The sequence below is a fragment of the Nomascus leucogenys genome, chromosome 18 (assembly GCF_006542625.1).
Source record: "Nomascus leucogenys isolate Asia chromosome 18, Asia_NLE_v1, whole genome shotgun sequence".
In the NCBI taxonomy this organism is placed as follows: domain Eukaryota; kingdom Metazoa; phylum Chordata; class Mammalia; order Primates; family Hylobatidae; genus Nomascus; species Nomascus leucogenys.
Window position 1 is genome coordinate 2,853,269 of NC_044398.1, and position 14,802 is coordinate 2,868,070.

At 42.0% G+C, this 14,802-nt stretch overlaps 1 protein-coding gene across 1 annotated transcript; it reads right to left on the reverse strand.

Annotated features, from left to right (window-relative positions):
* Positions 1 to 580: 580 nt before the first annotated feature.
* PRSS35 (serine protease 35) lies at positions 581 to 12,667 on the reverse strand. The gene is made up of 2 exons (XM_003258284.4): positions 12,570 to 12,667; positions 581 to 1,928 (listed from the first exon to the last, which is right to left on the reverse strand). The coding sequence occupies exon 2, from the start codon at positions 1,906 to 1,908 to the stop codon at positions 667 to 669; it is 1,242 nt and encodes a 413-aa protein (XP_003258332.1). The 5' UTR covers positions 1,909 to 1,928; positions 12,570 to 12,667; the 3' UTR covers positions 581 to 666.
* Positions 12,668 to 14,802: the final 2,135 nt, after the last annotated feature.

Sequence of the window (14,802 nt, forward strand, 5' to 3'; positions counted from 1 at the left end):
CCATAGAACAAACTATTTCTCCCATTTTTAAATAATACACATTGTAATTGTTATTTCTTAAAGCAGTAAAACAGTTAATAGTTTTGTTTATAATGCTTGCTTTTTCTTCTGATTTGTAATTATTCAAAAAAACTAAACTAAATGTCTCAGACCCAACAGATAACACAATATAAACACTGAGGGCATGAGCTGAATGGATGCATCTCAGAGTAGTACAAACTGTGTTGTAACTTTCTGTCTCTATTCTGATACTAATTGCATTACCATCTACTTTTATCTATGCAATTTCCCATTTAATACACAACCAGCATCCTATTAGATTCTTCTTAGAGTAGGACCCTGAGAATAAGTCCATTAAGAAATCACATGTTATTTATAATACCTGTTTGAAGGTTTAAAGTGTGTCTAATTTTTAAGAAGGCAACAAAATTTTCCTACAAACGAAACTCATCACCATGTATACTTGGCACTGAAGTGCCCATCTGGTTTCAATATCTGTACCTATACATTTTTTAAATGGATGACAATCTCCTGACTTTGAAAAATGTTGAAATGCTATTGATAGGGTTCAAGTCCAGGCATAAGCTATGAAGGGATCTCACTACAGTAAGCAGAGCTGGTTTTCTCTGTGATTTGGATGAGACACCGCCCTGTTTCAGGTCTCTGTTAGCCATAAGCACAATTGGCATCGTTGCCGTGAATCCAGAGGCAAATCTGGGCGTATTTGAGGGGAGTGATGCGAACGGCAACATTGTAGTCCTTCTGGACCCCGTGGACATCCACCCACTGGTGGCCTGAGTAGACCGCAATGATTTTGCGCTTCCAGTTCTTTTTGTCTGGATCTTTCAGACGCAGATAGACCCCGGAACCGGTGGAGCCCGACTCAGCATCGCAGTATTGGTAAAGGAGATCGCTGGATTCGTCGGACACACTGCAAAACCGATACACCAACTGATCGGCCCTATCGTTATCAAATCCTGAGAAGTGGATCATTCCACCAGGCATTTTCCTGATCGCTGGGCTGATTCCAAGTTCCATGTATTTCTTTTTGTGCGCGCGCTTCAGCTCCAGGAGGGCATAGTCGTACTCCAAGGCAGCGTCCCCCAGGCCTCCTCGTGCCCAGCCCTTCGGAATGTGGGTATTCTTGACCCGGGTCCACTGGAAGGAAGGCCTCCCTTCGGCAAGCCTCTGACCCCGGCCAGCTTGTTTTCTGCTCCTCCCACCCTTGGCTCTCTCCTGCAGATGCTCTCTGGTACCCTCTCTTGGGTCACCACCACTAGCTTCTCTTCTGCTCCTCTTAGAACCTCGACGTTTCTTGCCTCCACTTTTATTCCTCATCTTCAACAACCCTACCCTTAGCTTTTTACTCCCTTTGACATAGTCCTTTCCATCATGAACGCAGTGGGCAGCAGTTAGAACGTGCTGAGGGGAAAGGAGAATGCCACTACAGCCCGTGGAAAGCTTCACAGCTGTGCTGAAAGGGAAATTGGTCAAGAACCTTTTGTCCAAGATGCTGAACCTGCTGTCGGTGCCATACACCTGTCTCTTTCTCCTGACAGATACTCCCTTTGCGGTGATATTTTGAGTCGGCTCAAGAACCAGATCTTGAACTTTCACCCTGGTTAAGGTTCGGGTGCCATTCTCAAAGACAGTCTCATAGGAGAGATAATCCTCCAATTCAGAAAGGCTGGGAGTTGGGAGTTCCTTCTGGCATTCGATGCCACACGCTGTATTTACCATCATCTTAGCATCTGCCTCAAATGCGGGGCTGGTGAGATGGAAAGTCCTTTCACTGACAATCCGGGGTACCTTTCTCAAGTGCCACATAAAATCCCGTTCCATTTCAGATCCATCAATGAGGGTCCACCCAGGGGTGAAAAATATCAACCAAAGTAGCATATTTTCCATTTTGATCTTCTAATTTTGTCCTTAAAAATAGAAAAAGAGAGAGGTTTACAATGTTTTCTTTTTAAGTCTTACTTATCCATTTCATTTAGCCCTTGGATCCTAAATGTACCTTCACCACAAAGAGGTGTCCTTATTTTCACCTTACCTAGATTTTATTGACATTAGATAAACACTGGTAAGTGGGCTCACACAGACTTCCAAAATCAGTAAATTGTTTTCCACCCAAACTTCCCTCCACCAGCCCTAATCCACCTCGTTCTCACCCCAACCTGTCATCTCCACCTCTATCTCCCCAACAGCCTCATGCCTGAGAGAGTAGAATACGGTTGTAGGTTCGGATCCTCTGTCGGCTAAGCCACACTCTCCTCCTTAGATAACCTACAACATTTTATCCAGATGATTTAGAAATAAAGATAAAAGCAAATGTGCTGCAGTCTTTTCTCACACTTAGCTACTTAAAAACAGGGATCATAACTTCTCCATCTCTAGACTGTAACTGCCTAGCACAGAGCTCAAAAAACTGCTCATTGGATACAGTGAATGTCCATGAACCGGGATTCGCAGCCCAAGCTGCTGTGATGGTGCAATGCAAATTCTTGGATAATATTTTAAAGCAGTAAGAGTATTAGCAATAAATAAATGGCTAATTAATCTTCTATTGATCTGCTTCGATTTTTATAGAATGCCTGGTCATAAAAAGAAAATATATAGCACAGGCCATTTTATGCCAAAGTAAGAAAAATGTACCAGGCATTTTTAAAAAACAAAGTTGTGCTTGAAACCACCCTCTAAGCAAAGCTCCATACAAAATGCCTTATGGTGGGACTTTACTGCAGTGAAAATTATTTGTAAGAATTTATGAAGTACAGGCTATTTGGGGGGGACATGATAATGGTTAGATATAGTCCCTTTTCACCATAGGTCTCACCATCTAAGACCAGTGTTCTTGTGTTATTTAAATATTGTTAAAGGTGCCAGTACATAATAAATTTTATAATACCTCTCCTACTGTTCACATCTTCTTGCCCTCTTTTTCTCTTCTTGAGGCTCACTGGCATGTACATGTATCTATTTAGTGGAACTGATATGTATCAGCCATCTTTGCTTGGAGGTGGGTACAGTAGGAGCACGCTGGAGCAGCAATTTTGAACCTCTGTGTCGCTATTATTTGCCAGCTATGCTCCAAGTCATTTTTAACTAATAGTTAAAATATCAAGACTTAAGCAAATGATTTGTACTTTGTATAAAGCAGAGGCAATTCAGCATTCGCTTAGTCCTACAATATCATCCTCAATGCTTTCTGGTAAGCTTTATTTTATTTATTTATTTTTTACATGGAAAAGAAAGCACATTAGCAATGGCCCACAGCCCTTGTACTACAGGGTACACCCACAGGATGTGTGCACCGGCACAAAAGGCAAAAGTCAACCCTGATGCAGAGTTCAATATCGGTCTCCCTTGATACAACAGAATTTATGTTGCCGTATACAAGTACAATAATTTTATTAACAAATTAAAACATTCTTTTGATCAAACAAATATGTATGCTACATTAACCTATTTATTGTTTAACTGTGATATATTAATGAAAACATAACATAATTAATTTGAACCATTATACATTTGGAAATATCAAGCAGGCCGGGTGTGGTAGCTCACACCTGTAATCCCAGCACTTTGGGAGACTAAGATGGGAGGATCGCTTGAATACAGGAGTTCAAGACCAGATTGGGCAACATACTGAAACCTCATCTCTACAAAAAAAAACTTTTAAAAAATTAGTCAGGCATGGTGGCACACGCCTGTAGTCCCAGGTACTCGGCAGGATCGCTTGAACCCAGGAGGTCAAGGCTGCAGCAAACCATGATCATGGCACTGAACTCCAGCCTGGGCAACAAAGTGAGACCCTGTCGAAGAGGAGAGGAGGAGGGGAGGTGAGGGGAGGGAAGGGCAAGGGAAGGGAAGGGAGGGGAGGAGATCTGCACTTATGTCACAATATTTTCTAATAGTCACCACTGCAAAACAGTAATTATATCATCAAGGATTTTGTAGAGTAGAGCCACTTAGTATTTTATTTTGTCTTCTATGCAATTTTTCACAATGGTATTTCATCAAGTTTATTTAATTAGAATGAAAATGGCTCACAAGTCAGTAACTCTACTGAGCGCTTGAAATTATAGCTCCCAGGATGAAAATTTATGTCCTTGGCTGAAAAAAAAAAAGTGAAAATCAAAGAGTTATTTGCTGCTACTTAGCTTATCAACAAACCAAAATAGATAAAAATGATATACATCATTATATATATTTTTAAATCTACTTGATTCTCAGCAAAATTTCAATCAAGGGAGTTGTTTTGGTGTGGGAAACTTTTTCTTAATTGCTTTTTCATTTAGCTCTTTATGACAACAGCTGTCCACTGTGTACTTAATATATGATTACATCAAAGCTTGAAAGTCAGCCAAATACCCACGTCAAGAGACACAAAGTGTCTCACTTGGTATATCTTAACGCTTCATACTAATGATCTGAGGGGTAATACACTTGTGAAAGGCATTCCTGGGCAAAATAAAGGATGCCTAAGTAGTGTTACTGTGATATTTTTTCCCCAGTTAGGTTTATCCTGTGCCATAATTCTGTAGCCAGGCTTTTAAGAAAGCCTCATCAGAGTTGAATTGTATTTAAGTATAATTTTATTTCTGGCTATGTAGATGACACTGGTTTATAAAGCTATTGTTCTAATCAAAGGCCTTGGACAATACTTTGGAAATTTTCAATGCTATTTGAAACCATGCTTGGTACAAAGCAATGATTTGACTTATCAAATGATAATACCAATGATACAGGCATGGTTTTCCTGCTCTGTGTTCACGTTCACATTCTCACAGCAGTTACGAATGGTGGTTGAGAGCCCATATCTTGGTTGCTCGCCAAAAGGAAACACCAGACCAGGGGTTCTCAAAGGACAGTCCCTATACTAGTAACTTCAGCATTACCTGGGAACTTGTTAAAAATGCTCATTCTCAGGGCCTGCCCCAGACCTACTGTTAGAAACTCTCCTGAAAGGGTGGTGGAGAGTGACTCCCAGCTAGGTTTCACCAGCCCTCCGGATGACTCTGACACTCAATAAAGTTTAAGAACCACTACAGTAGCCAAGGCTCTGGCGTAGCAACATGAGCCATACCCCAGAAGGTGCTCTTTCCAAGGATGATGGCTTACCTGGGTTTTAAACGACATCTGCTTCATCTCCGTGTACAAAATTAATTTATTCTGACTTCATGCTTTTACTATGTTAGCAACTGACAATATCATATCACTCAGCCAATTAATAAAAACAAACATAACTTACTTTTATTTTTATTTTTAATTATTTTTTGAGTCAGTCTGGCTCTGTCACCAAGCTGGAGTTCAGTGGTGTGAACTAGGATCACGTAGTGATCCTATGTGCATCATATGTCTCAAAAAAGAGAAATTCATAAGGTTTATATGTAATGCCTCCAATATCTGATACTACAGATCATTCAGTGGCATTGGTTCACCAGCCCTGCCTGGTGCCCTTTGAGGGAGCTCTGTGCAGTGGCACCACAGGAATAAAAGCCATGCCCACGTCTACCCTTGGGTATGGGAAGGGCAGAGCTTTGTAACATGACCTCAGAATCACAGTAATAAGAGGACATGGATTTAGTTAGCCTAATTTGGCCTGTAATTTAAAATTGGGCAAATGTTTAAGGACACTTTCTTTTGGAAAATCTAAGTTTGTCTTGTGGTAAAATGTCAATGTGGCATAAATGATAGCTCTTACTGATAGAGCAATCCACAGTTTGTTCAGTGGCTACATCTACATATGCCCATTATCCAAAAAGGACTAACTCATTGATCTAAAAAGACACAGTCCCAGTTGAAGGGGCAGCTATAATATTTTGAAAGTCTAACGTCCCTTGGCTTCCCCATCCCCCTCATTTTTCCTGTCTTCCAATATAATTGTGACCTGCACTGTCCATTTCCAGATGGTTTGGATTTGGGGCTTCAAATTCCAATTTTGGTTATTGAAAGCAAAGTTGCGGTGATTGCTGTTCACCACTGTGAGTCAGCATACACACAGCTGATTGTGGGCTGGACCCTGAAGGCAGATTGAGTAGAAGCGAATTAAGGAGGAAGTGGGAATGTCTGTGTATGTAGACGAACTCTTACTGATGGAAAAGATGTAATTACACATTTGTACCCAATCTATTAATAGAAGTGACCACACTTAACTACGAGATCACTTACTATTACTCTTTGTTATTTGTTTATAGTTTCTTAGAAATGTGATTGCTGACAGCGTTGAGAATATTTGTGTATCTGTACTCATAGTGGTTATGAGTGCAGACCAAGGAGTGGGAAGGCTTGGGTTCAATTCCCTCTTCACCACTTATGAGACATGTGCATGTGGGCAGTTCACTAACTCTCGAAGTTTCACTTTCCTCATCTGCAAAGTGGGGATAATATTACAGTAATTTCAACTTCATAACATTGTAATGGAGATTAAATGAGATGATACATGCAAAGAATTACTACTGAGCCCGGAGAATAGTAAGCAGTTAACACATGTCATTTTGTAATTATTATCCTACCTTAATTGGTGAATTGGTATCACTTCAAAACAGGTTGTTATATAAGCCAAAATTAGAGACCTTGTAGTTTTCTAAAAAGTCAGTTTTACAGTCAAATATTTTTATTTCAAGATAGTTTCCAACTCACTCTAAAATTCTTTTTCTTTGTTTTGTTTTTTGTTCAAGGAAAGCTTCACTTTAGAGACTTCCCAAATGAATGCTTTCCTAATTACTCATTTCTATGAATATCCATGGCTCTGTAATATATTTTTCTCATTGCTATTAAACTTAAGTGTGATTAAACACTATGCAGCCACAAAACACTTAAATTGCATTTTCTGTGTCTTATTTATAGCCTGGATCTACACTGGGAATTCTGGAACTGCATCAGACCCTCAGCCTAAAAAGAAACAGAGCCTATGTCGACATAATTAAGGGAGTGATCGACAATGAAAGAAAAACAACTTTTTGAGTGAGTCTATCTAGAGTATATAGAATCCTGTGATGAAAAGACACTATACCTTAAGGCTCAGTTTCTCTTTTGTGTTTTGTTTTTTACCCTAGAAGTTTATAGTCTAGCTTAGATAGAGCAGGCAAACTAGTGAAAGATTAGATGGCTGCCCACTATATTAATATTTCAAATCAGTTATTTTTCCTGTCTATGAGAAAGCAAAGATGCTGACCTACCATTGAAGGACCTGCGCTGAATTGCTTTCCCTCACCAGGTGACAAATTCACAATTACTTACGCCTTTCTTTTCACCTGGTTCCTTGTAATGTCTAGTGAGGTACTTGTCCATATTTATGTATATAGCATGTTGCCACGGGACACAACTTTGCATTGATCCGTCAAACAGTTCCTGGGAGGCTGCTGTGGGTCAGGAACTACTCAGTCATATCAATGACCCTGTAGGGCCAACACCACCCTCTACCTTAGTGTGTATGTGAGTACACGCCAATGATTGCATGACCACCTTTTAAAACTTGGCTGTCCTCCATTTAGCCATCTGCAATCCCAACCACCTGTCCTTCCCAACACCACTGGCTCTGTTTACATGGATACCTAAATGTGAAGACATGCTCTCATCTCCTCCTCTACTTTCATCCTCCAACTACTCAGGATTGACACACGACAGGGAGACACTGGGGCCTGGCCAGATGATTCTGAATAACTGCAGAGAGAAATGGCTTAGGCAAAAGGCCACAGCAGGAGAGGGGGAGAGTTACAAGTGACATAAACAGGAATAAAGCAAGCACTAAAGAAAGCGGTGATGTTTGGGATGACAATTGTAAAAACTTTCATAGTCAGTTTTATTTGGGGGAACAGATGCTGAGGAGAAGGGGTATCTTATGAAATCTAATCCCTGACCCACTGAGGCGCTCCCTGACAGCAGCACTGCATGGAGATAACATTTAATTTAGAAAGTGTATGAGAAAATAACAGTGTCTGTAAGGTAATAAAAAGGGGGAGTAAGAACTAGGGTGTTTCAATGATTATGGGGGCAGGGCTTTGAAGCCAAATCAACTTTAAGTACACCTGCCACTTGTTACACTGTGATCTTGTGAAGGTTACCTAATCTCTCTAGACATTTTTTCCCACATTTATTAGATAGAGATAATATTTTAGAATATTTTTGTGAGAAACTAGTATGATAAGCACTATGCCCAGAGCACCGTGAGCACTCTACAAAGATTAAAGCCAGTGGTTTTCATATCAAACAGGGGGAGCCAACACTCAGGTAGATAGTTACAAGGTATTTCATACATCTCTAACTGCCTCATTGTGGCATGCCAAATATCCTCATCCCCAGGACCTGTGACTATTTCCCACACACGAGAAAAGAGACTTTACAAATACGATTACGTTAAGGATTTTAAGGTGAAGTGGTTAGTCTGGATTATCCAGGTGGGTCCAATGCAATCACAGGGGCTCATATAAGAAGGAGGCAGACGGGTTAAGAGTGGGAAGAGTTGCTAGATGGAAGCGGAGGCCAGAGTAATGCAGGATCATGAGCTGAGGCATATGAGTGGTCTCTAGATGCTGAAAAAGGTAAGGAAAAAAGTATTTCCTAGAACTTTCAGAAGGAGGAACATAAATGAAAATGTGTTGTTTTAAGAAAAATATGCAGAAATGCAATTTTAAAACTAAAAACAGAAGATCACAATACAACTTTAGATTTCTTTTCTTTTTTTTTTTTTTTTTTTGAGGTGGAGTCTCGCTCAGTCGCCCAGGCTGGAGTGCAATGGCGTGATCTCGGCTCACTGCAAGCTCGCCTCCCGGGTTCACGCCTTCTCCAGCCTCAGCCTCCCAAGTAGCTGGGACTACAGGCGCCTGCCACCATGCCCGGCTAATTTTTTTTGTATTTTTAGTAGAGACAGGGTTTCATCGTGTTGGCCAGGATGGTCTCGATCTCCTGACCTCGTGATCCACCCATCTCGGTCTCCCAAAGTGCTGGGATTACAGGCGTGAGCCACTGCGCCCGGCCAAAACTTTAGATTTCTGATCTCCAGATGCATGAGATAATAAATTTGTGTTGTTTTAAAGCACTAAGTGTTCGGTAATTTGTTACAGCAGCAGTAGGAAACTACTACACTTACAAAGGTGAGAATCGAGTTTTCACAACAGTCTGCGTGACTGTTTAGAAAGAAAGAAGTAGTAGGAAGTGGCGGAGGCTGTGGCTCACACCTGTAATCCCAGCAGTTTGGGAGGCCGAGGTGGGTGGGTCACTCGAGGTGAGCAGTTCCAGACCAGCCTGGCCAACGTGGTGAAACCCCGTCTCTGCTAAAAATACAAAAATTAGCCGGGCGTGCTGTTGCACACCTGTAATCCCAGCTACTCGGGAGGCTGAGGCAGGAGAATCCCTTGAACCGGGAGGCAAAGGTTGCAGTGAGCCGAGATCACGCCATTGCACTCCAGAGCGAGACTCCGTCAAAAAAAGAAAACAGAAGTAGTAGTAGTAGGGAGTGATTAAAAAGTAGAAAAGGGCCAGGCGCGGTGCCTCACACCTGTAATCCTAGCACTTTGGGAGGCTGGGATGGGAGGATCACTTGAGTCCAGGAGTTTGAGAGTAGCCTGGGCAACATAGGGAGACGGTGTCTCTACAAGTGTGGTGGCACATGCCTGTGGTGCCAGCTACTCTGGGCTGAGTTGGGAGGATCACCTAAGCTGGGAGGTGGAGGCTGCAGTGAGCTGTGATTGTGTCACTACACTCCAGCCTGGGCAACTAGAATGAGACAGGGCAATCCTGTCTCAAAACAAACAAACAAAAACAGTGGAAAAGAATGTTTCCTTCTGAGACTTAAAATATAAATGAAAATGTGTTATTTTAAGAAATAATATACAGAAATGCAATTTTAAAACTAAAAACAGAAGATCAAGATAAAACTTCATAGTGGTAGGATGCAATATTGCTAGAGGAAAAACAAGAATTAGAACAAAGTAGATAAATTTGTCTATTCAACAAATGCATACTAACTGCTAACTGTGCCGTGCATTTCGAAGCCTTTTTTAAAGAATCTCTCTGATAGTCCTTAACTGTTGAGTTGGACTAGAACATTTTTAAGATTTCTTCCAGCTTTAAAGTTCTGGAGTAAACCACAAATGAGAAAACACAAGTAATTACTCATCAGTGCTTCTCAGGAAGGTTCAATTCCTAGTCATCCAGGAAGAACTTGCCTGTTATCCATGTTGCTACCACTAGATGGCAGAGTTAGCCTGGTGATGGCACATCTAAGGCGGGTATTTAAAATGTTTACACTTACTCAGCTGTGAAATAGATTTTATTTTTAAAAGCATGTAAGATTCAGCAGGGGCAAAACTTTTAACTGGCTAATAATATACTAAATGGCTGTGACATAGGGAGACATATGGAATTTATTACATTTAGAAAACCCACCTACAGGCCACAGAGCCCATCCTGATGAACTGAGGGCTGATAATGCTGTCTACAGCCAGACAATTTTCTGGCAGATAGTTTTTCAAAAACAGTTGTAGTGCCAGCACACTTCCAGCATGACCTACAGCACTGTGAACTAGTCCCCCAAACGTGCCACAATTCATTTCAATGCTAAGAAAAATCTTGAACGTGCCAAATATTTCACATATGGTCATCAAATACTTTATAATCCATCACTAAAGGGTAAGCTCTCCACTGATTCTAGGCTGAGAATAAATGGCAAGAAAGTTCATTGACAGTGGGCCAGTTTCTATTCAAAATATCATACCATAGCACTATTTTCAAGTTTAGTTTCATAAATGGAGACCAAAAAAATGTCTGCTTAAAAAGTTTGGCAGTACTTGAGGGAAAAGAAGCTGGTAAAGTTACACAGTTGATTATTTTACAGTAACCCACAACTTCTGTTTCTCATCACAATAAAAAACAAAACCTCCCTTTGTTTGGGGGCTATTTTTACATGACCCGTACATCTCAGTTTCTGCATTGCTATGGATAAATCAAATTGTGGGTGAATGACATTAAAGGAACCCCAAGAGGACTCTTTCATATGCTGCCTGATGAAGTGCACAGCATATAGCTCTAGACTTAGCTGTATTTTTCAAGTTGGCCTTTGAGAGCAAAGAATATCTATAAACAGGTATGCTGCTTTTCAGGTTTTAAAGCATCTGTGGTCACAATGTTTTTAGCTAACCCACATCAGTTTTACCTATACGAAGCTTAACGTTTTTTAATTATAGAATAATAGCTTGCATACTACTAATTTAACTTTACTGTTTCCTAACCTCTCCATCTCAGATTTCTCATCTGCAAAGTTAACTCAGTGCTAAGGTAAAGTAGCTCAATCCCCCCAAATTCTGAGTCCGATCCTACTTTTAAAATGCAATATGCTTGTTGGATATTTGAGCATTGGGCAGAGGAAAATCATTTACCCAGTGGAGAAAATTAACTCATACTAGCAATTGTTTATTAACATCTAATGAACATATACTGTATGTCAAGTATATGCTAAACAATCTCACATTTTAAAACGTGAAAAAGCTTCTTAAAAGCATGCAGTTTTCCCAGCTATCTGGAAGAAAAATGGGGGACAGTATCCACGTCCACCACTTCCCTCACTAAAACAACTCCTCTAATATTTCCTAATAAAAATAAAATTCCATATGATACTTGGCCGCTACCTTCAAGCCTACATGTCTTATTTGGCAGGGATTTTAACATTCTGTCTTCTAAATTATAAACCAGATTCTAAATATAATTCTCCAGCCAGCAAAATATGACTTTTATAATCCTCTGTGGAGACAAATGTACTTCGGATAAAACAAGAATGAATTTCAGAAGTCAGAAGGGTTAATAAGGGGTGAAAGCCCCCTAGACACAGCATGCAGCTTCTTTTCAAATCAAGGACAGAGTAAAAATGTCAGAGCAATCAAGCGGGAGTGTTTCTACAACTTTTTAAAAAACCTTTTATTATAGAAAATTTCAAGACTACACAAAAGCACAGTGAAAAGTATTAAAAGTTGAGAGAAAACTATAACCCCCATGGGCACATCACCAGCTTCAACTATTGTCAATATTTTGCCAGTGTTTCATCCACCACCACCACCCCACACGCTTTTTTTTTTTTTTTCAGCTAGAGTATTTCAAAGCAAGTCAAAAGCTTTTCTACTTCATTTCGCCTCCTCATTTTCTAAACGTTTTCCTATGCTCCTTTTGCTGACCCCTGCAGCCAAGTTGATAAAAGGGTAGAGGGGAGAGGCTAGCTTTCACAGTAACCCCCCCAAAGAGACTTTTCAGGAATGCGTTTTATACCTTTCTCAATGGCATCTGTTAACAATCATAAAAATAAAGAGGGTCCCCTCTGGTACTGCTTAAGCAGAAAGAATTCCATTTATATTCCAATGCAAACATTGTTGCTGTTAATATTCAACTGTGCAGAGGCCAGCACACAGAATTGCCTATGGGAAGGGTGGTTAGTTTCTTTGAGGACTGAAGGAAAGTGCCAAGTTTGATCCCTTTCTTCAAAGTCCTTCAAAGAAGCTCTCCTCGGGTAGGTCCTGCCTTTCTCAGGGAAATTTCTAAGTTCTAAGGTTGTTGGGTTTGGGGAGCTTCATCTTTACCTGCGAGGCTTGTTTGGTCCCCGAGGGCACTGTCAGCTGAGATCAGAGCTGGGAGCCTCGCAGCCAGCCTGAGCCGGAGGCCGCCCCGCCAAGGCCGGGCCACAGCACCCGGAGCTCGCCACTGAGACTGCGGAGGAGGAGAGAGCTGCACCGCGGCAGGAGATGGGAGGGGAAAGGGGGCGATGACGAGGGGGGGCGGGCGCGGTGGGATGGAGAGGGGGGAGGGGAGGGGGAGGAGGTGGGCAAGAGGAGACGGAGAGGGAGGGCGGAGAGGGGATTTCCCTGGAGGAACGGGGCGGACCTGGCGGTGTCTCGCCCCAGCATTTCTGCCCCCAAGCTGACTTAAGCAGTAGGAAAAATTCATGAGTAGGTTCACAGGGGATGCCTGTCCCTGTGATAGTATATGCACTCCTTTAACAGTCTCAGGAGTTGTTCAGTAAGAGTCTCACTCCTCACTGCGTGCTGTTGAGACCCCAGGCACCTAGAAGAATGGAGGGCGCCTCCCCAACCCTATCCCAAGCTAGTCTCCACCCGGGACCTCGCTTCTCTGGACACACAAGCCGCAGGGTTACCCCGACTTGTACCAGGCGCCCAGGCTGCACACGAGGATGGGGGCCTCAGGCTGGGACGCCTGGACCCCCGGGAGCGTCCTGCGCTGCCTCCAGGGGGCGCGCGTCAGTTTCCGTCTGCAGGGAAAAGGCTGGTTTTCTTCTTTGGGCGAGTAACCTTTAAGGTCCTTTCTCATCTCAGTCCCACCAGCATTCTAACCTCATCCGTTCTCTCGACCTTTTATTCTCCTTTAGGAGAGGGGTGGGGGCCACATGAGAAAGGAAGCTTCATTCGTTTAGCAACAAATTCTAGTGGGTGACAGGTCTGGGGCAAGACGCACTGATACAACAATGAGTATAAAACTCGGTCCTGGCCCTGAAGCAGGGAGATCAAGTAAGTGAGTGCACAAGTACTTACAACACAAGGTCTTAGCATGCCTTGTAACACCTGGTTCGTTAGTGGGTTATTGCATATCTCAAGTTTCTATGTACTTTTAATGAGATCATAACATACTTAGCATTGTCCCTCGTTATACTCAACGGACTGGCTCCAGGCCCTCTCCCCCTCAGCACCCCCACACTAAAATCATCTCATATTCAAGTCCAAGTCCAGCTGTGGGCCCTGGGGAACCTGCGTATGGGAAAAGTCTGCCCTCTGTCTAAGCATTTCTGCCTGAAAATACTGTTTTCTATCTGCTTTTGGGTGAAAAAAAATCTGTGTATAAGTGGACCTGTGCAGTTCAAATATGTGTCCAAGGGCCAACTATGTATACGGTTTCATTGCTGTTTTCTCATTTAGCATTGTTAACATATGCATTTACCCACATAGTAAAATCTATTGGTAACTTTTACCAGTTAGAATTAGTTCTGAAGCTCTCTGTCTCACCAATTAGATCATAATAGTCATATTCATCTTCGAATCACCACCATCTACCACAGGGCCTGGTATATAGTAGCTGCTGGATTATACATGGAACTAAAAAGTTTGCTAGTCAGATGGAGTGTGGAGAAGTCACAAAGTCTGGAACTCAGAATGGGAATCCTGCCTGACACTAAATAGCTGTGTGCCCTGGGCCTCCGCTTTTTCATCTGTAAATTGAGATGGTTGAGCTGGAGGAGTTCCAAGGCCTGCAGCTCTCAAACATTTTTGGGATTCTAACACTGTATAAATCCAGAAGGATTCACTGTGGACCCAGGTCTGCTTCCTTCACTTTATTCAGCATTCTCCACTGGCATCACAGAAAGCAGACTTCCAGGGCTCTCTCATTTTCATGCCCCCCTTCCTGAGCCTTTGACCCCAAGCCCTCTTGTACCCTATTTCTGGATCTATTCCAGGTTGTCTTATCATCAATTTGACTGTTTTCAAAATTTATCGCTTTACTTCATCTGGTCCTGATGCTTCATATTTACTATTTCTCTAGTTCTAGGTTTCTGGCTTCCTCCTTATTTTAAAAAAATTTTAATTCATTAAATTTTGAGAGACAGGGTTTTTAAATTCTCACTCTGTCACCCAGGCTGGAGTGCAGTGGCAGGATCATAGCTGACTGCAGCCTCAAATTCTGGGCTCAAGCAATCCTCCCACCTCCACCTCCCAGGTACACAGGCACATGCCATCTCACCCAGCTTTTTAAATTATTTCTTTTGTAGAGACAGGGTCTTGCTATGCTGCCTAGGCTGGTCTTGAT

Bases quoted from the DNA above. Each gene is read 5' to 3' on its own strand.
- PRSS35 (XM_003258284.4), bottom strand. From the start codon at position 1,908: ATGGAAAATATGCTACTTTGGTTGATATTTTTCACCCCTGGGTGGACC.